Source organism: Suncus etruscus, chromosome 4 (assembly GCF_024139225.1).
Source record: "Suncus etruscus isolate mSunEtr1 chromosome 4, mSunEtr1.pri.cur, whole genome shotgun sequence".
Taxonomy (NCBI): domain Eukaryota; kingdom Metazoa; phylum Chordata; class Mammalia; order Eulipotyphla; family Soricidae; genus Suncus; species Suncus etruscus.
The window spans coordinates 1,343,804-1,364,393 of NC_064851.1; the positions used below are offsets into that span (position 1 = coordinate 1,343,804).

A 20,590-nucleotide genomic window follows, 5' to 3' on the forward strand; every position below is an offset into this window, starting at 1 on the left:
CTCGAGTGACATGCAAAAACAGTGTCGGGGCCTGCCAGGTGGGTGCCATGGAGAACAGTCACCCCCTAGCCCCTGGAAACACATAGGCACAGGGCCCGGCTGCCCACTCAGCTGTGGGTTGGGGAACAGGGGTACAGGGGCCCCTGGGGGGGTCCTCCACGGCAAAGTCATAGTCTGGCTTTTTAAATACACATAAGCACACTCATATGTACACGCATACATGTTTACACACACCATCTGGTCTGCAAAGGGTGACGGTCTGCATGCACATGTATGAGTGTGCGTGTGAGTGTGTGTTTCCCCGAACACCCGCAGTCCACCGGCTCCCTGATGAAATATTAATTCACTCGGAATCACTCCCCTCACCGGCCCCCGCCCCCCGCCCCGTGCTGCTCCTCGGCCCGATAAGGAAGAATTAAAGTTCTCGGTTACAGCCGTAATCTCGCCATCGGGCTGGGGCTTTGTTCGTGCTTATCGCGCGACGTCCGACATATATATTTAATATTGTTTGGCTACCCAGAACCGCTGTCTTGATTAACTTAACGCGGCTCTGGGCCGCCGCTCCTGCCTTGCTGGGAGGCCCCAGCTGCAGTGTTTCTCTGACCCTTTCGCGTGGAGACAGAGACTCGGATGTGACAACCATGCTCTGAAATGACATGTGCAACCTTCCTTCCCGCCACTTGGAGGGCACTTGAAAAGAGCATTTACAGGGGCCAGAGAGATAGCACAGCAGTGAGACATTTGCCTTGCATGGAGCCAACACAGAACAGTCCCCGGCTCGAATCCTGGCATCCCATATGTTCCCCCTCAAGCCTGCCAGGAGCAATTTCTGAGCACAGAGCCAGGAGTAACTCCTGCGCATCGTCGGGTGTGACCCAGAAACTAAAAAGAAAAGAAAATAAAGAAAGGAGCATCTATAGAGGTTTCCAACTGTGCCAGGAGGTCAGTTCATGCCAGGGCCTGCGCAAGACCCAACTCAGGGCCTCGTGCAGGCCCTAGAGTGCGGTTCTGGAGCGCTGGACCTTCGGGTGACCGATGCTTAAGTGTTCTGTCATGCACGGCTCGTCTGGTTATGGAGCCGGCTCATGCACAGGAGACGCTCGGGCACCCCCAGAACCAGCCGCAGGGGCTCAGGAAGGAGAGGGGGGCCTCAGGGCGACGGACCCTCCCCTTCACCTGGGTAAAGCGTTTGGAATCGGGGTCACGGCACCCCAGTAAAGCAGCAGCACCCGCCCCCTAGTGGTCATGGCGGGCAGCGCCTGACTGTGAGCAAGGTCCAGTGGGTACCCAGGATGGAGCAGCGGACCAACGTCCATCCGTCCCGTCCATCTGCCACGAAGCAAGCCAGGAGCAGCGGACACAGACGCCTAGCTGGGCTGGCTCCAGGAGAGGGACAGGGACACTCTCTGCGTGTCCACCAGTGGCAAGGCCTCAGCCAGTCCCACGTCACCGCGGCATGTCTGAGTTCAGCTTCTCCACCGGGGCAAAGTTGGTTTCTGAGCCACATCTAGTGTCTTTATCCTCTCAAGGTGAGGTTTTGGGTGGTTTGTTTTCTTTTCTTTTCTGGTGTCCCTAATGGCCAGTGCAGCCTTTTCCCTGGCAGAGGACAGCTAGGGTGCTCCTGTCTCTCTAGGCCACTGGCTAAGCTGTCTCCATGAGAGAAATGGCTGCGTGCCTTTGGGATTTGCCAAATCTGCCTATCTCGGCTGCCTCTGCCCCCCTCCCAGGTCACCGCTGTGCCCGACTGTCCCGCAAGACCTATGAATCTAACACGGTCAAAGTGGCGAGAGGAAACAGTCTTGTTCTGAGTCTGGGGGGACACACCAGCTGCCTGGACACACACACACACACACACACACACACACACACACACCCGCTTGGGACACACACACACACACACACACACACACACACACACACACCCGCTTGGGAAGCTGCTTCTGACTCTGGGTTCCTCAATCCTTCCAAAGAGTTTCTGGCCCTAGGCTGAGATGAGACAGTTTCTCGGACCACCCCTGAGGCCTGGGGCGGACAGGGCTGGGTCAGAAGCACCCAAGGTCATGCTGGCCTCGACACAAAAGGGGTTGGCCTCACATTTTCTCAGACCCTTGGACTCACTGATCAGTGCATGGCCTGTCCTGCGTAACGTTACCCATTCCCCACAGGCCAGCGGGGTCCTGATAGGAGTGGGGATGGGGGGCTCGTATTTGGAGGGACTTCAGTCTGTCCCCGCCTGCCTGGTTGAAGGCTGATGTTCCAGCTGTTGCATCACTGCTGCTGAGAGTCCCTGCCATCCTCCCTCCCTCTAGAGTCGAAATAGACACTGTTTGCCCCATTCTCTGGGCTTTCTGCATCCTCAGCACCGCCAGCTCCTCCTTCCGTCCGATGTTTTCACTTACAGCTTCTTTCAGCTCACTGTGGATTCCCCTTCTCTCTGTCCTGATTTCGGGTGCGGGAGGTACCAACTCTTAACTCCTGGCGTGTGTGTGAGCTCCCCACACCTCACTGCTTCCCAACTCTCAGACACGGGGCTCCCCAGCAGATGCTGATTGACTTCCAAGCCTCAGGGAACTCAGACGCCTCCATCCTCCCCTGTGCTCCAAGTGCTCCTGCCCCAATTCCAGATCTGTTTTGGGGGGCCAGAAGGCATGCCCATGTTTTCCTAGATGAATCATCCACAACGCCAACGAATTGGGACTCTTTCCGAGTCGTTCGACCGATGATGGAGACAAAATTCAGTCCCTGCTGTGACTGGCCCGGGGTCTGGGTCCCTCCAGAGGCCACAACTTCCTGCATTGCCCGCCAAGGTAACGACTTCCTGGCCCTGGTTTTCTCCTTGGGCGCCTGGGCTCTGGCACTGAGAGGAAGACGGGGAGTCTGCAATGGGAGCTGCAGTGACCTGGTCCCACCCGTCGCTTCTCGGTGCAGGGAACATGGGGGAGGACCCCAAGGTGCAGAGACAGGTCCAGAACTCACCCTGCAGGTCTCAAGGAGCTGGTAGCAGCTCTTGCATGGCCCAAGTGCTTGCTGGAGAGACGGCGGCACTCACAGTGTTCTGAGTAGAGCTCAGGCAGGCGCAGAAAGTGCAAGAGGGTCAGAGGCCCCAGATTCCAGTTCTGGGGCTCCTTGCAGCCAGGCTAACTTTGCAGGTGCTGGACTGACCCAGGACAGACAGGACGGGGCTGGTGGCAGCTCCCCAGTTTAGCTGTAGGCAGGCACAGGTGTCTGATATAATCCAGCAGGGCCCAGAGGGCAGTCGGGGATCCCGCCGAGAGGGGCACAGGCAGGGCCTGGGACAGACTGGCCTGGGGACGCCACAGAAAAAGCACATCACTCACTTGAGAGCGTGCAGCCAGGGAACGGAGCGGCTGTTTCCCACACGCGCCTCCTTCTCTCTCTGGAGAAAAGTACCCAGGGTGGTAGGGACAGGGATGGAGAGCCTCGGAGGCTTCTAGAACCTCCCACGCTGTCATGGTGACACTACCACCCCGGGAAAGAACGAGAAGGCAGCCCCATGGGCCAGAGCCATAGCACAGCAGTAGGGCATTTGCCTTTCATGCGGCCAACACACGATGGACCTCAGTAGGATTCCTGGCATCTCATGGGGTCCCCTGAGTCTGCCAGGAGCAACTTCTGAGTGAAGAGCCAGAGGTGACCCCTGGGTGCTTCTGGGTGTGACCCAAACCCCCCTAAAAATAGAAGGCAGCCCCTTCCTTTGAGTTGACCACACACAGACGTAGGCGTGCTGGGCATCAGCAGGCAAGGGGAACCCTGGGCTGTTATGTGGAGACTGTAGGGTACCCCAAGAATCCCCCCTTACTGTCCGCAGGTTCCTCAGAGACCCAGGCAGGGCTGGACCCTTCAGGGCTGTCGGGTGAAGCATTGCCACTGCCCCTGTGACCACCTGTGTCTGGCAACTCACAGGGTCCGTCCCCGACATCGGCATGGGGTACGGGATCCATCTTGGCCCAACCCTGCTCTCCCAGGTCACGTGCAGGTGCCTCCTTCCTGCAGGTGAGGGTGGGGAGTCCTCTGCTCACAAGTCTCCCACCAGGCCCCCATGTTCAGGTTGATACTCAGGTATCGCCTTTACAGGATAACACACGACCTGTCATTCTTCGTGCGACCTTAAATCTAGGGCAGGATGGAGGGGGACAGATGCCTCTCAGGCACCAGTCCAAGAAGTCCTCAATTGGCCACACACAGCACACACACAGCAGCCAGGGTGTGTCACCGTTCCCTGCCACCCATCCGCCACAGGCAGAGAGCTTAAAGCCCTGAGCAGCTCCAGCCCATCTCAGTGGCAAGGACCCAGCAGCGTCCAGTGCTCACAGCCCCACGCGTGTTTCGATCCGGGTTGCTTGGCTGAGGGGACCAAAGAGACTTCCCAGGAGAGACGCCTCTGGGCGTTGATCAAGACCCCCACCCTGCCTCCCTGGGCAGTTTCTGGCCCATACAGAACCGCAGAGCCTGCCAGTCCAGCAAGTGGCCAGGGGGACGTGGGCCCTGAGCGACCATCCACTTGACTCCCCACATTGGGTCCAGCTGAGTCTGCCCAGAACTGAGGTGCTCCCTGTCCCTAAGGTTCAAGGTCCCTGGAGGGATGGTGGAGGAGGGGTCATCATTAGTGATTCGCCCCCCACTTTTGTTTTTTCAGAAAAGCAAAGACAGAAAGTGGGTGCGACCACCAAAACAGAGGAGGTCAAGGGGAGGCGACTCTGAGCTCAGTGTCCCCCAGTGCTCCCCAATAAGCCCCAGTGCTCCCCGGTGCCCCAAAGACTGGGGCCGTGCCACCAGCTCACTCAAGAGCCTGCACAGTTGCCTCTCAGCCACTTACTTGTCTTTTGTTTTGGTTTCGGTTTTGACTTTGGGCCACGCCCGGCAGCACTCAGGGGTTCCTCCTGGCTCTGCACTCAGAAATCGCTCCTGGCAGGCTCGAGGGACCTTATGGGATGCCTGGTATCGAACCCGGATCTAACCTAGTTTGGCCTCATGCAAGGCTGTGCTATGGGCCACTTGTCCTTTTGCTTTTCAGTTTTTTGGGGGTTTTGTGAGGGAGATATGAAGAGTTGGGGAGATGTGGGGTGGGCGGCTTCAGCCAAATTTACACCCCAGCAGGGAGCTCACAGCATTGCTTGTAGCCGGTGAAGGCAGAGTCTATGACCTCAAGGCCCAGCGGCCACAGCTCCCACTAGCAGAGCACTTGGCCAGGAGTCCGACCACAGCAGATGCCCATGGGAACTTGAGGCTTCGGCGAAGAAACTCTCCGAAACTCTCCGGCCTAAACCACCCCAAATCTCACTCAGTGATTTAATCAAATTAACTCTCTTAAAAAAAAACTTGGTTTTTGCAACTTTTGTTTGTATCGTTGGATTTTGCAACCGGAGTTATTTTAACAATGTACAATATAATTAGCCACTTAACGTCATTAGGAAAATTTATGAGCCTTTGTGCATTGGAAAAAAATGGCCCCAAACAGTATTTATTTGCTAACCCAGGCCTAAAAATAGGACGTGCGGGCCTCAGTGAGCCATGTGTGAGAGAAAACTGTACAGTCACAAATAATATGTCTAATTATGTATTAAACTAATTCTTGCCTTCACCTTTTGAATTTCTAAACTCCTTACCTCATGTATCATTTTAATTATTTTTCCAGTTCATTCCCAGGGAATGTGTCTGAGGGAGAATTAATTAATGGGTCCAATAAAGAGCCTGCCAGCATTGTTCCCGCGACCCAAGCCAGCCTCTCCCTGGCACGGCCATTCTCCTCGACAGATTCCCGCAGAGATTCTAGCGTGGACCTGTTCTCCGGCACCGCACGGTGAGGCCTCCCTGAACCATTTCTCTGCACCAGTACCTGGCCCCGGCGTGGGGAGCTCCTGCCCCATCCACCGGGGTTCACCAGAGCCTTGCCAACTCTGCTACAAACAGGTACATGGAGATCCAGCAGCAGGGCCAGCACTGGGCCCCTGGGGAGCTGCTCTGAGGGGAGCCAGGCCTGAACCCCATAAGCTCAGGACACCCTCTTGTCACGGCGAGCTCTGTGGGCCCCACAACTAAGCTGGGAGGATCGCCTGGGACCGGCAGTTAAAGACTGGGACAGATCTGAGCCAGAAAGCACCTGCAGGGGGGCCCCAGCTCACTCTTTAACTTTAACTAAATGTCAGAGGGCCTGGGAACCCCTGCTAGGGACCCCTGGGGCAGAGCTCAGCAGATGCTTCTGGAACTCCCAGAACTTCTGCGGAGCCTCGAACGGCTGTGCTAAGGCGCCTGCACTGTGGTCGTGTGGCAGGATGGAAGGTATGGAGGGGCCTGCCTTGGCACCGTACCAAGAGGGAACCTCCTGGGGAAGGGGGACAGGGTGGTGCAGGCAGGGCCTCACCTGGTAGGTGTCCCAGAGCCGCACGGTACAACGCAGGGGCAGCTCCCGCATGAGCAGGTTGTTCATCCATCGGAAGGCAAACTGCAGGTACCGCACCTCATGCTGGTCCAGGTGGTGGTGCAGGGGCTCTGCGGGGGGGAACACACGACCATCAGGCAGAAGCACGGGATGGTGGGAGGGCACCGCCCTGGGCGAGAGTGGGCAGGCACCTTGACACCCTGTCGCACCCAACTCTGGCCCCCACGGGAACCGGCTGGACAGACTGTGGGGCACCAAGCAGAGGCCCAGAGCCAGGCTCAGGCTGGCGTGTAGAGGACGGGGCGGTGGGCACAGGTAGAGCAGCAGCAGTAGCAGGACACATTGGGCCTGGGGACACAGCACAGGACAGCTGCCACTCCTCAGGGCAGACAGACACGCCCCCAGCCCTTCCCCTACCCTGCAGAGTGAACTTCTGTCTCCTTCCCTTGGGAGCCCACGTGTGGGGGGGACCCAGGTCTGGTACCCCTCTGACTGGCAGCACAGGGCAGCAAAGCTGCCAGAAAATCAAACGGGCATTTCTGGAACCTTCCACCACTGGCGCCATCAGACCAGACCAAGAGCCGACCCCTGTCTCCGTGGCTAGCAGTGTTGCTCATTTGCAGAGACGGGGACACCGGGCAACGCCTCCAGAGGTGACCGCCAGTACCCCTGCCTTTGTCCTGCTCCTCACCAAGGATGGCGGCTCCATACAGGCAGAGCAGGGCGATGGGGGGCAGCCAGGACAGGTACCGCCGGAGCTGCTTCAGGACACAGTACACCCCACCCAGCACAGCTGCCATCATGGGGGCCCAGAGCCTGGATTCGAAGACAAGGGACAGCTACTCCCACTCACGCAGCCCTGAGTTCTGAGCCTGGGTGGGGGGAACCCCCAACTTGGGGACAAGAGAGGAGTGATGTGGTCCCCTGTAGGTCCCTGATATACCAATACCATCAGGAGTCCCCACAGCCAGGATGCAGTGCAGAGCAGGACAGAGCACACCTGTGGGTGGGGTGGGCATGAAAGAGGCGGAGTCAAGGGCACCGTGGTCGGAGTGAACGAGAAGGGGTAGGGGCGGCTCCTGATGAAAGTATGGGCTGGGGCCATGTGTGCCTGTGGGCGTGGCAGCAACGAATGGGCATGGCCAGGCATGCAGGGGTGGGGCCTGATGCACCTGCGGGTGGGCATCACATAGGGGTGGGATCAGTTATGCCTGTGGGTGGGGCCTGGACCACCCGTGGGCGGGGCAGGCGTGCAGGGTTTGGGCTTCTCTGGAAGGCAGAGGTGCAGGGGGGCAGCGACACCCCATCCCCATTCCCACCCACCCACCCGCACTTCGCCGTCCCCACCCGGCACGGGCAGCACCCACCCGCCAGGTGGCCTCGGTTCTCTGCAAGGCTTGAGAAATGGATTACTAAACTCCGGGCATTACTTCCAATTTATATACATCAGAGCGGCAAATGTATATGCTGAAAAGATCCATTTTTCCTATTTTATAAGTAATTGTGAGCAGATGCTCCCTCACTGATAAAGGTAATTTGGTTAGCAATATTTCTGATTCTGAAATTTCCATTTCACTGGAAATAAGAGTGCACGGAGAATGAATGAGCGGGCAGATGTAATTATTGTCATCTTTCAGGCTGAAAGGGTTTTTACAAGGCGCGGCGTGGCAGGCCGGGGTGCGGGCAGGGGCGAGGGCAGCCGTGACCCCTCGGTCGGCCGGCCGGGCACCCCCTCCTCTCCGAGCGCTTTCCACGGTGAGGCCGGCGGGCGACGGATGCTGAGAAGCATCTCGTCTTCTTGATGAAAAATAAAAATAAGCGTATGCAAACACATTGTGTCTCGGGATTTATGCTAAAAAGGAGAAAACCTCGTCTCGTGGGCTTGGCATCAACACACACCCTGTTTATGCAGGGCCAGACACCACTTAGGATTTATTTGCGCAGAGAGTGAACGTGATCGTTCACACTTAGGTACCTGACAAGGAAAACCTTCCCGCCGGCCTGGCTCCCCGTCTGCTAGCACAGACACGGAAGAAAAGCAGGTGCGGGGTGAGGGGGGAGTGGCTGGAGGGGCACAGCGGAGGTTGCCCATGGGCGGGGCCAGGACAGGGGTGAGCGGTGCAGCCGGAGGGGGCACAGGTCAGGCAGGCGCTGAAGGCCATCATGGAGGATCCAGGGATGCTTCCAGGGACAGAGGCCTGGGGTGGGCAGATGGCAGTACCCGCCCAAGGTTCCTACTCCCCATTTAGGGAAGCCAGGGAGATGTTGCACCCCAAAGGGCTTCCCAGCTGGGAAGCACAGAGGATCTGGGGGTAGGACCCTGATGGGGGGAGAAACAGGTTCCTGATCCTGGACCTGCCAGCACCCACCCACACCAGCCTTCGGGACAAGCTGCAAGGGAGTGTTGGGCCCAGGAGCACACCAGTGGGGACACACCTGGAGAGATGTAATGGTGCAGGAGGGTGTGGCCAAAGAGGCAGAGCCCACACACACACAGCCCACCCCCAGGACTACAGAAGGCGGCAGCAACATCTAGCCTTCGAAGGCAGTCAAAGCTCAGATGCAGAACACAGGGATGTGGGACCCTGGCCACCACCCACCCGATCCTCCTGCCCTGCCCCAAGCAGGCATGTGGAAAGCAATCACACCTCTGGAGACAGCATGACTGGGTGGGTGACAGCCACGACCAGGGACTCAGACAGAAACCTAGGTCTCTCACGGCTTGGATGTAGGCAGAAGCTTGGCCACCTGTTCATGGAGCAGCAGCAGTGAGCCTCACTTTTACTAACACGGACAAACAGCCGTAAGCCAGTGGGCCGTGATGAGAGACCCAGTAGGGGAGGTCAGGGGCTGGGCCTGGGGTAACCCATCTCCATGCACCCAACTCTTCTGCAAACCTCTGCAAGGAGGGAGGGATAGATAAGGGCCTAAAATGACCCCGCCCCTAGGGTCTTAGTGAGCACAGAGACTCCAGAATCCTCGCAGCCTCTTCCCCAGGTCCACGTAGGGCCGCAGGGCCATCCTTTCCCATACAAAGTACCCGAGCATATCTTCACTGGGTCCCCGAGCTCCTGTCCTCCGTGCCTTGCTTGTGCCTGGTTCTCGGAGGTCTTCACCGCCCATGCATGCTGGGGAGACCCAGGCGGCCCCCACGGCCACTGCTGTCCACAAGAGGCTTCTCGTCTCTCTGAGGAACCTGAGGAGTGGCTGAGCCCTAAAATAAATGATGCTAGGTTTGAACAACTCAGGCCCTTCGCCGAGGCAGCAGGTCAGTTCGGTTTGTACATACGGCAGGAGACTCGAACTGGGACACACAGGCAGCACTGGGACGGTCTGGCTGGCTCTCCCAGGATTGAGGATAACAGAGCAGAGCACTTTGTCCTTGTGAACCCAGGGCCACCCAGGCGCTTTGCAGGAAAGCATCTGTTCGCACCTTGCGCTCGTTTAATTACTGTCCGAGCAAGGCCTGAGCGCTCTCCAGGCATCCATTGAGGAGAAGGAATCCGCAAACATCTCTCCCCATCCTGGCTTGTTGTTTCATGAAATTATCCGTGACACCGGGACGCCGGAGGACGGGAGGCCTGAAGTCTGCTCACGTCTGATTCATCAGCAGTTCCTTGAACTCATTCTGAGACCCTGAATCATACAGATGTGTGTGAATATGTGCATTTGAGTGGGCATTGTTCACATGTGTATACGTGTGTGCACATGGTAAATGCACGTGTGCTGTGTCTATGTGTGAGATGCTCTGCTGCTACTGAATCTCTCTGTGCTTTGGGCAAACCAGGAGTCTGTCACTGTGAGCTTCTGCTCCTGAGTCCTCTGGGGCCAGTAACACACCGAGTTGACTGCAGCTGCTGTGTATCCTGGAATAAGGCTGGGTCAGGCCTCCATGTGATTCAGCGTGTCCTGCTTTTTTAGCCCCCAAAGTGGTGCTCAGGGAGCCCGGGTGTCTCTCGGTGACTCTCCACAGCTCAAAGAAAGGCCACGCTCTGCTGTGCTGGATGCCCTGAGCCACCCTGGCCTTGCTCAGGGGAACCCTGCCCGGTTGCCGGGGAGCCAAGCAAGGTCACCGGAGGCAGGGGCCTTAAGCTTTGTTCGTGCACTCACTCTCCCCTCGCTCTCTCCTCTCCCGGTCTCTCCCTATCTCTTCTGTGCTATTCTAGGTCACTGATATTTCCATGAATTTAGATTTCTCCAAGTCTACCCCCGATCAAGTAGCAGCACGCAGCATCCTGGCTGGGACGGGGCTGAATGCGCAGATCTGGGGACTGTCACATCCGCCAGCCTTGAACCTTCTGGGTTTGGGGCCAGGCCTAGTGGTGTGCATGGGGTCACTCCTGGAGGTGCTCCTGAGGACCATATGTCTTGCCAGGGATCAAATTCAGATCATCCTCAACTTCAGCAAAAACTTGCCGTTTCCACTCACCAGTCTAGAACATGTACCCTTGATAATATGTATTTGGAGGGCCCACACCTAGTGGCACTCGGGTTCCTCCTGGCTTTGTGCTCAGAAATCAATCCTATCAGGTTCGGGACCCTACAAGATGCTGGGGATAGAACTCGTGTCGGCCACGTGCAAGGCAAATGCCCTCCATGCTGTTCTATCATTTCACCCCCCTTTGGGGGATATCTTCCCTAAATATTTCGCACCTATGCTGCTCTTGAAGACTGTATCTTGTCCAAGTCCATTTCCCAGTGCCCAGTGCTGACATGCAGAAATGACATTTATTTCTGTGCCTGGCTCTCGCGTGTCCGATGACAGCTGTTTCACACTCCCCATCAGACGCGCCAACAAAATGCCATCTGCGGATTAACACTGCGCCTGCCCCTCTCGGCCTCATCGCCCGATCACCGTCATGGTGCACACAGGTATGGGACAGAACGGCAGGGACAGATGAGCTCCCAGCCATGCCAAGTTGAGGCCTCCCCAATGGCACTGGGAGACTGCTGTGTCTATCTTAGTCACTGTCCAGCAAGTGGCCTGCACCATGACAAAGACCTGAGGACACGAGGACACTCCCTGCTTGATCTTTGTCCCCTGTTACGCAGCCTCACAAAGGGGCCTTCCCCATACCTGAGCCAGGTAAGCAGCTTGGCCCAAGTCCGTGGCCACATTCCAAGGGCAGGCCTGAACCCCAACAGGAGACTCAGGGGCCATGCAGTGACACACTCCAGCTCACAGGCTTGGCTCTGTGCAGCTGCTTCCAGAAGCTTCCAGATACTTCTTTCCGTACGATGCACCTTGCCCACTACTATCCAGAACTCCACTTCCCACACATGGGATTGTGGGTCAATTTCCAAGGAGCATTTCCTGGCCTTGCTGGGCAATTTTCCTCTCTTAATGGACTGAATGACATTGATTTCTTTAATGGGGGTGGGGGCACACCCAGCAGAGACTTCCAGTGACTCCAGGGCTCTGTGCGTGGGGTAGTGCCATGCGGGGGGTTAAATCAATTGGCTGCCTGTGAAACTCTTTCTCTTGCTCTCTTACTCTCTCACTCTCCACCCACCCTGCCCTGAATCACATTGATTTTTAACAGCAAGACTCACTGTTTTGTCCTGGAACAAGCCATGAGTACCTTCTGAAGCCCCTACCTAGGACTGGGGCCCTTCAGCGCAGGCCCAGTACAAAGTATCCACACCCACAGAACTCACAATCCAGGGGCCCTCTGGAGCGATTGTGCATCGGGGAGGGCATTTGCCTTGTATGCAGCCAATCTGGGCTCCAACCCCCGACCCCCACATCCCACAGGGTCCCCCAGAGCCCGCCAGGAGTGATCCCTGAGCACCGAACCAAAAGTAACCCCTGAGCACTGCTGGGCGTGACTCAAGCCAAAAATAAGAGAAAAGGGGGCTGGAGAGAGAGCATAGCAGTAGGACATTTGACTTGCGGCCAACCCCGACACACCTAGTTCGATCCCCAGGATCCCATACAGTCCCCGAGTCTGCCAGGAGCAATTTCTGAGCACAGAGCTGGGAGGAACCCCTGAGCGCCGCAGAGTGTGGCCCCCATAAAAAGCCAAAAAAAAAAAGTAAGAGAAAAAAACAAAGCATGCAGTCCAGTGAGGGGGACCTTCCCAGCGTGTCTTGGGGTATGGCCTCAGGAAATGTTGGACCCTAGGGATGAGCTGGTAGGGGTGAGATGGCCGCCCACCCCATGCAGGGCCGGTGCAGTTCACTGGAGGCATCACTCCTGACGAGACCCCTGTAGGGGAACACTGAGATCGCAGGCGCACTCTGCGGTCACGGCTCTAACAGCCCCCAGCGGTCCATTTCCTCTCGAGTGAACCACCCGCCTCTTGTTGATCCAGAAACTTGCCTGCCTCCTCTTCCTCCCCACTCACTGGAGTGGCTGGAGAGTCGGGAGACTGTCTCAGACAATCCATTCGAGACCATATGGGGATTTGTGATGTCACGTATTACAGATTACCCAATTATGGGTTTTTGTCTAATTTCCTATGGAAGAAGGTCCTCAGTTGTCTAGGCCTTCACTCAGGAATTTCCCTTCAAGGACCACTTTATTTGCGGTGTTTTGGTTTGCGGCGGCTCTTAGGGGTTCCTCCTGGCTCTGCGCTCAGAAATCACTCCTGGTTGGCTCGGGGGACTGTATGGGATGCCGGAGATCGAACCCGGGTCTGTCCCAGGTCGGTCATGTGCAAGGCAAATGCCCTACTGCTGTGCTATCTCTCCAGCTCCTGCATCCGGCTGAGACTATTTCCAGACTACCCTCCTGACCTATTCTGCAGCCCCAGTTACACGGGGAACGTGGGGATGGTCGCAGACACCTTCTTGGAGAAGCACCAGGTCTTGGGCACGGAAGACAGCGCTTGTCAGCGTGATGAGAAGCAGCGTCTCATCTCTTCCTGGAGTTTCCCCGAGTCCACCAGTCGATGAAGCCCCGCTTGGTGCAGGGCTGTCGGCATCCTTGGGCCTTACTGATTTTCTGTCTCCTGGGCCTCTCGCGGAGAAGGGAGGGGGGTCCACGCCGGCTATGACGGGCGGGTCCTCGGCCACTTTCTGATTGCCCCGTGGACCGCACGTGGCGTGTTGGAACTGGCTCCTGGCTATGGCTGATTGGCTTGCTGCAGATGACGGTGACCGGTTTGACGAATTGATCCTCCGTCTACCGCCTGCAAAGGTTTCTTCAGCCTTGATAATATTCTGCTCCGAATCCACTTGACTGACATTAATGAAGAGGCTGGGGCTGTCTTCCTCTTCCGCTCCCAGTCTCCAGACCCACAGGCCTGGCCGTGGGACAGCCCTGACTCTGCCTTCACGCACGGGCACCGCTGCTTCCTCCCGACCAGGTGAAAGCCCTTCGCCCTGGGGCCCACATCCCACATCCCAGCCGGTTGCTGCTCCTAATCTTGGCGGCCTAGAAGCATTCTGTGCCAGCTGGACCCTCCGTGAAAAGCTGGGGATGCATGGGCTTCGGCTGATGGGGCATTTCCAGGGGATAAATTACCCATGTCTGTGTCTGGGTTCTTGGGTCCCCGGGGTGCCGGCCCAAGACTCTTCCTCCTCCCCATCACTAAGCACATGCTGGAGGGGGTGCAGAGAACCCAGAGGGTGGTTCTCTGGGGGCACAGTAGCCACGTTCCCTATAGGAAACTCCCACAGCACCCTTAAACCCACCCCAATCCTGGGTTCACCCAAGTCTACCCCAACCCGATTCACCCCCAAACCCACCTCACCCAATGTTGGGACCGTAGATGGGGTGGCAGCAGAGGAGGGTGACCCCGTCTGCCGCAGGCCCCGGGTGCAGGGGTGTGAGGCAGGGGAAACCCGTGTGGGTGCAGAGTGTGGGAACGCTGTGCTCTCCGCCCGGACTCCCACGCCAAGTGAGAGAAGATGTTCGGGGCTGGGGAGTCTCTTGAGGAGGAGGAACCTAGGATAGGGTGCCTGGGACCCTCAGCAAGTGGGCCTTGTATGGGGGCGTAGGGCTGGGGGCAGGGCCAGTGACCCCCAGCTTGCCCTCCTGCCTGTTCCCCAGCCCGTCGGTCCTCACAGTCCTGCCCCAGCCCATCCCCGCGGAGGGACACCGCGCTTATCCTGCCATATGTCAGCCCAGTGACTGAGTGGCAGTGACAGCCCGCGGACGTTTCTGGAAGGTCAGGGGAGCCCAGCGCCCACTTAATACTTCAATTAACTGTTGCTGCCGTGACTTTGCAGCCTTGGGGCGGGCGGAGGGACAGAGTCCCCACCCCGTGCCAACCCATTCCTGTCCATCGATCCATCGATCCGTCCGTCCATCCATCCGTCATTCAGGGAGCGGACCCCAGAGTGGGAGCACTGCCCCAGGCCGGCCGGAGCACGACTGATTTATGCTCCGCTCCCCCGTGCGCACCTCACGCGGTAATAAACTATTTCCGCTCGGCGGTAATAAAGCCGAATCTAGTTTGCCAGCTGTAACTGGATTCTATTTTGAAAGAATAAGTCAATTTTAACCTTACAATGGCGTCGAGACAGCTCTCAGGAAAATTTCATTAAAATCACATTTAACCCAAATTAAAAAAACAGGGACGGGAAAGTGCCCGGCAGCTCCGAAGGCCGCAGAACCACGAGACCGTCCCCGTGGGGCTTCTGGAAGGTTCTTTCGTGTCTGGCGTGAGACTGAAATGGTGGAGGAGCGAACTCCCGCCCCCAGCCACACCCCCAGCCTCCACCCATGCCCCACCACCACCCGTCTCCCTGCACAGGGGCCGAACCCCAGCTGTCAGGGGAGATGTGGATAGGGTGTGGCCAGTCAGTGCCGAGCCTGGACTGTCCCACAGGTCAGTGATGCCCAGCCAGCCCTGCCCGGGGGTCCTAAGCAAAGCAGCTGGGGTGGACCATGTCCAGCTGGGCACATGGCTGTAGAGAGGCTGCCCAGGGATCGCCTCTGGCCGCACGGAGACCCAGAAACGTGGGAGTCGGGACAGGCACCGATCCCTACAGGGACCCAGGTGCAGGCAGATGGGCACAGACTGGAGTCGAGAGTGGTCTGCTGGGGGGGCGACTATACCAAAGCCACTGAGGACAGGACACACGTGTGGGCATGTGGACACATGTGAAGACATGGGTGCATATGACCACATGACACACATAGGCACACGCAGGTAATTGGGTGTATACTCGCATCCATGCAGTCACACATCCATGTATATATATGTATATATATACATGTATATATATATGTATATACATGTATATATACACTCACGTGTGCCATCACATATTCATAACATACACATGCACTCAAAAACACTCGCAAATGCAATCATATGCTCATATGCATAACGCACACACATATGCAGATACACACGTGCAAACACACAAGCGCACTCATACATACACGCTCACACTCAGATACATGCTCACACATTCTGGAAACACAGAGACCACTGGGCATAACATGGGCCCTGGGAAGCGGGACAAAGGCCCCAGAGAACCCCACAGACTCAGGACTAGGCCCTTCAGGGCTGCAGATGCTGGGGGCCTTGACGACTGATTCACGGAGAATCATGGCAGCGCTGGGTGTCGGGTCTCACCACGGACCACTGGCAAATGGGACAAGACGCCCTGCCAGGCTAAGGGGCAGGCGCTCACATATGTCCCCCCCCCCCCCGCAGGCCTGGGAAGACAGGGTGGGGAGGGGTCTACTGCAGACCCCCACAAGCCTCCTTTTGTCACACACACAAACACAGGCACGCATGCACACACACACACACAGGGCCTGAACTCTCTCCTGCCCCCAAATGGCCAGAAGACCCCGAGGGCATGAGGGAGCAGCAAGGCCAGGCCGAGGGGCAGCAGGACAGCAGCTGGCCGCCCCCCAGCACCCACCCAGCCCCACCAGACTCACCGTCGATGCGGCTCACCAGCTCCTCCAGCATCTGCACCTTGGTCTGGATCCCGGGCTGCGCGAAGGTGTAGTTGTCCTGGAAAAGGCGGCAAGTGGGGTGGGTCAGCGGGCCCACAGACTCGGGGTGAGGGGAGAGGGGAAGGGACGGCAGGCTCAGCCCACTAACGGGTAACGGGAGACGGGGCTACATGCACAAGTGTGTGTGTGCGCGTGCGCACACACACACACACACACACACACGTGTGTACTCGTGATTCCTAAGCAGCTCACAGCTCAGAGCTGATGCAGTCACAGCCATCCCAGGAGGAAGGAAACACGCCCGCGGGGTCCCAGGTGTGGGGCAGGCACTCAAGGAAAAGTGGAGGGTGTGCCGAGAGCCGAGGTCTGGGGGGGCTCAGCAGGATCCCTCACATCCTCCCTCAGAAGGTGCTCCTGAGAAGGGATGAGGAGAGAGGAGGGGGAGGACTCGGGACCACACCTGAGCCTAGCTGGAGGCGGTCCAGCCCGACCCCAGGAAAAGCTGTAGCAACTCAAAAGGTCTGAGACAGTCTAGGCTGGGAGTGTGAGAGCAAAAGACACGCGCACGCATGCACACGGACATGTGTACAAAGAATCACACGAACACATATGTGTACGTGTGTGCGCATGTACACACGTAGACACCTGTGCGGACAAGCACCTTCAAAGGCATTCAGCTGTCAGAAAAGACGCCAAACAAAGCAGCTATTCTAAACACAAAGCCGGAGGCACCCACCTAACTGAGGAGGGAAAGCAGCGTGGGGGAGGAGGGTGACAGGCGAGGGGACGAGGAGGGAGAGGAGGGGTGGGAAGGAGGAGGATGGAGGAAGAGGAGGAAGATGGGAGAAGTAGGGAGGTGGAGGAGGAAGAGGATGGAGATAGGGAAAAGAGGAAGGAGGGAGAGAAAGAGGGAAGAGAAGGAGATGGGGAGGAGAGGGGAGGAGGAAGGGAGTGGGGAGGAGGGGGAGACAGAACCATGTGATGAAGCTTCTGGAGGCCCTGGACAGGCAGCAGGTCCCCACCAGTCCAGTCCAGAACAGGACAGAATCACCCCCAATCATAGAGGGGACCCAGCAGGGCGCCCACCCCCCATCATCACCGGAATCCCGCCCAGGCAAAGCCGCCCAACCACATGGAGGGTCCTGGTCCCCCGCAGGAAGGGGGCACCGCGGGGCTCTGGCCCGAAGCCGGGGCTGCTGCAGGCAGCCTCGGCGGTGATTAAAAGGAGCAAGCAGTGCCTCCCCACCCGGAGCGGGATGGATCTGTTCCTGCGCCCGTAAATTGGCTGTTTTTTCATTTTCATTTCTGAATTGTCTGCCGCTCAATGACTCATTAGTCAGGAATCTCTTTGCCCAGTGCCCGGCAAGGCCCCTCTATCTGGGGGGCTGGGAACTCCCTACCCCTCATGCAGGAACAACAGGGCCCCCCCCCAGGGCACTCACAGGGGGGATTCTGGGAGTGTTGGCAAGAATGACTGGGCTGGAGGTGTGATGCTGCCCCCCTCCCCCCAACAGCAGCACATGGGGCCTCTCTGCCCTCTCCCCGCCCTGGGACTTGTGGTGGTGGGGACCCGATCTGCCCACTGGGTGCCTCGCTGAGGGGCGCTAGTATGAGCTCAGCCTCTGTGCTGCCAGGGGACTGGCCCGGGGAAAGGTACAGGCAGAGAAGTTCCATGGATGTCTCCCGTATGCGCCCTGCCAGCCACCTGCACAAATCGCCCAGGGAGGGCAGGGGCTTCCCCTCACAGCCCTTTCTTGTGAGATGCACCAAGTGCTCCTTGCTGGAGCACTGGCTGATGAGCCTTTACTCTCCGAAGGAGCCACCTCTGTTTTCAGAGTGGGGGGTTCCGGCAGCCAGTCACCCTCGACCCTGCACGCCCAACGAGGGAGGACTCAGTGGGGGAAGGAAGACAGAGGGGTCAGGGCTGGGGCCCTGGAGGAAAACAGTGCCTGGAGCCTGGCACCCCCAGGGCCCAGGAAGCTACGGGGCCCCTCCCTGGTAGTCCTGGCGATTCTCCTGCCAAGGGGCTAGGTGCCGAGATGAGAAGGGGATTGGGGGGGGGGGGGGACAGGGGATTCGACTGGAGGCCTCTCTCAGCTCAGCTCACCCTGGTCCCTCAAGAGGTCCAAGAGGCCAAGGAGACTCAAGCAAGCATGGCAACTCAGCCTGGGCCACTGATGAAACGTGCACATGTATGTGGCACCCCCAACATAAACTGCTTTCAACAGGCACACATGCGCACCAACTGCAACATGTTGCTTCCCTAGGACACTTATACATGCTCCCTGTAACACAATCACAGTAGTAAATAAATATGAAAACAGTCCCTGTAACACATGTACACAGCCTTAAAATGCAGAAGGCACTACCTGTGACATGCATGTATACCACCTATAACATACACATAACTACCATAACATACACGCCTACCTGCAAAATACATTTACTATCTGTGACATGAAGACGTTGTAATAGGCAGACATTATAACATACATAACGACCTATAACATGCAGACACTGTAACAGATAGAACTACCCGTATAACATAAATATTGACTCTATTTCCACACATAATTACCTGTAACAACATATGCTACCCATAACCCGCACACTTACACTGGCTGTAACACGTAGACGTGTGTACTGTGTATAACTTCCTGTAACACGCATGCATTGCCTGAACATGTTACCTAGGATGCGCACCTGCTACCTGTAGCCCAAGTACATTCATGTTACATGACAATGTGTGTAACACACGTGCATGTATACTACCCATGACACATACCAACTATAACACATGCACTTACTATAACACACACTGGAAACTGAGGTACAGTCGCTATGATATGTAGACTCCATGTTCTGCACACTCTACCTGAAAGACCCAGGCACGATCCCTGTTGTACACATTTGCGCACTGTGTGCCCTCCCCTGCGTGCCGAACTCACTTGGATGCCGTCCAGTAGCCGGCCCAGGCACCAGTAGGTGTCGGCTTCCACGCCGCGCAGAGCTTCCTCAGGCAAGTGGGAGATGTCAGCGGTGTCCACGTCCTCGTCCTCTGCTGCCCAGTAAGAAGTACACAGGCGGTCACAACAGGCATGGGCTGAGACACACACACTGCACCCCACTCCCGTCCCAAACCGGAACCTTGCGTCTGGCAGCAGCTACTTGGGATGGAGACCTCAAGCTCCAAGCTCCCCAGCCACAGTGACCCTCAGGCAGGTGCTTCCCAGCTCTCAAAAGAGATGCCCGAGGCCAGTCAGAGGTGCAGTGGTCCTCAAACTATGGCCCTCGGGCCACATATTGTATTTGTATCTGTTTTGTTTCTTCATTGCAAAATAAGATCTATGTAGTGTGCATAAGAATTCGTTCATAAGTTTTGTTTTTACTATAGTCAGACCCTCCAGTGGTCTGAGGGACAGTGAACTGGCCCCCTGTTTAAAAAGTTTGAGGACCCCTGAGTCAGAGTGTGGGACACAGGGGCCAGAGTGGTAGCACAGCAGTAGGACATTTGCCTTGCAAACAGCTGATCCAGGACGGACACGGGTCTCATCCCTGGCATCCCATCTGGTCCCCAAACCTGCCAGGAGTGATTTCTGAGCACACGGCCAGGCGTAATCCCTGAGTGCCACTGGGTGTGGCTAAATAAATAAATACATAAATAAATGAACTGGAAAACAGTCTCTGCCCCAGCTCCAAGCAAGGTCACCACAGTGAAATTTGGGAGAATGATTCCCTGCCAGGGTTAAAGGGCCTCATGAGTAACAACGCCGAAGCTGGAAATGCCACACAGATGTCTCATTGGGGTGACTTATTAAACACCGGGATGGGTTAGTTTTAGAGCCTTTGGGTTCAGAACAAGCACTGGGACTGGCAGCATAGCATGGATGAGGGGGCTGAGGTACAGCATTGCTGCAGGCCACGAGCCCAGAGGAAGGAAGTTGGGTGCAGCTGGAGCAGAGGGGCAAGGCAGGGAGGCAGGGCAGACACTGAATGAGGTCTCTTCTCTCATGTCGTTGTCACATCCCCAGCCCTCAGCACAGTTCTATGGGGACCAAGACTCAACTCAGCAGCAGCTGATGGACGAATGGGTGAGTGGGTAGGTGGATGGGTGGGAGGGAGGGTGGGTGTATTGATGGATGGATGAATCAATGGGTAGATGTTGACGAAAAAATGGATGGGTGGATGGATGGATGGATGAATGGGTGGATGGCTGGGTGGATGGATACCTGGTTGGGTAGGTAGATAGACGGTGGGTGGGTGGGTGGATGAATGAATGGGTAGGTGGGCAGATGGATGGGTGGGCAGGTAGGTGAGTGGGTGGA

At 57.1% G+C, this 20,590-nt stretch overlaps 1 protein-coding gene across 1 annotated transcript in view; it reads right to left on the reverse strand.

Moving 5' to 3' along the window:
• The window catches only part of TBC1D22A (TBC1 domain family member 22A), a 65,574-nt gene that overhangs the window by 10,135 nt on the left and 34,849 nt on the right, over positions 1–20,590 (reverse strand). Inside the window, 3 exon segments of the mRNA XM_049771762.1 lie at positions 6,383–6,510; positions 16,248–16,323; positions 19,214–19,323. Coding sequence (XP_049627719.1) covers positions 6,383–6,510; positions 16,248–16,323; positions 19,214–19,323 — 314 coding nt within the window.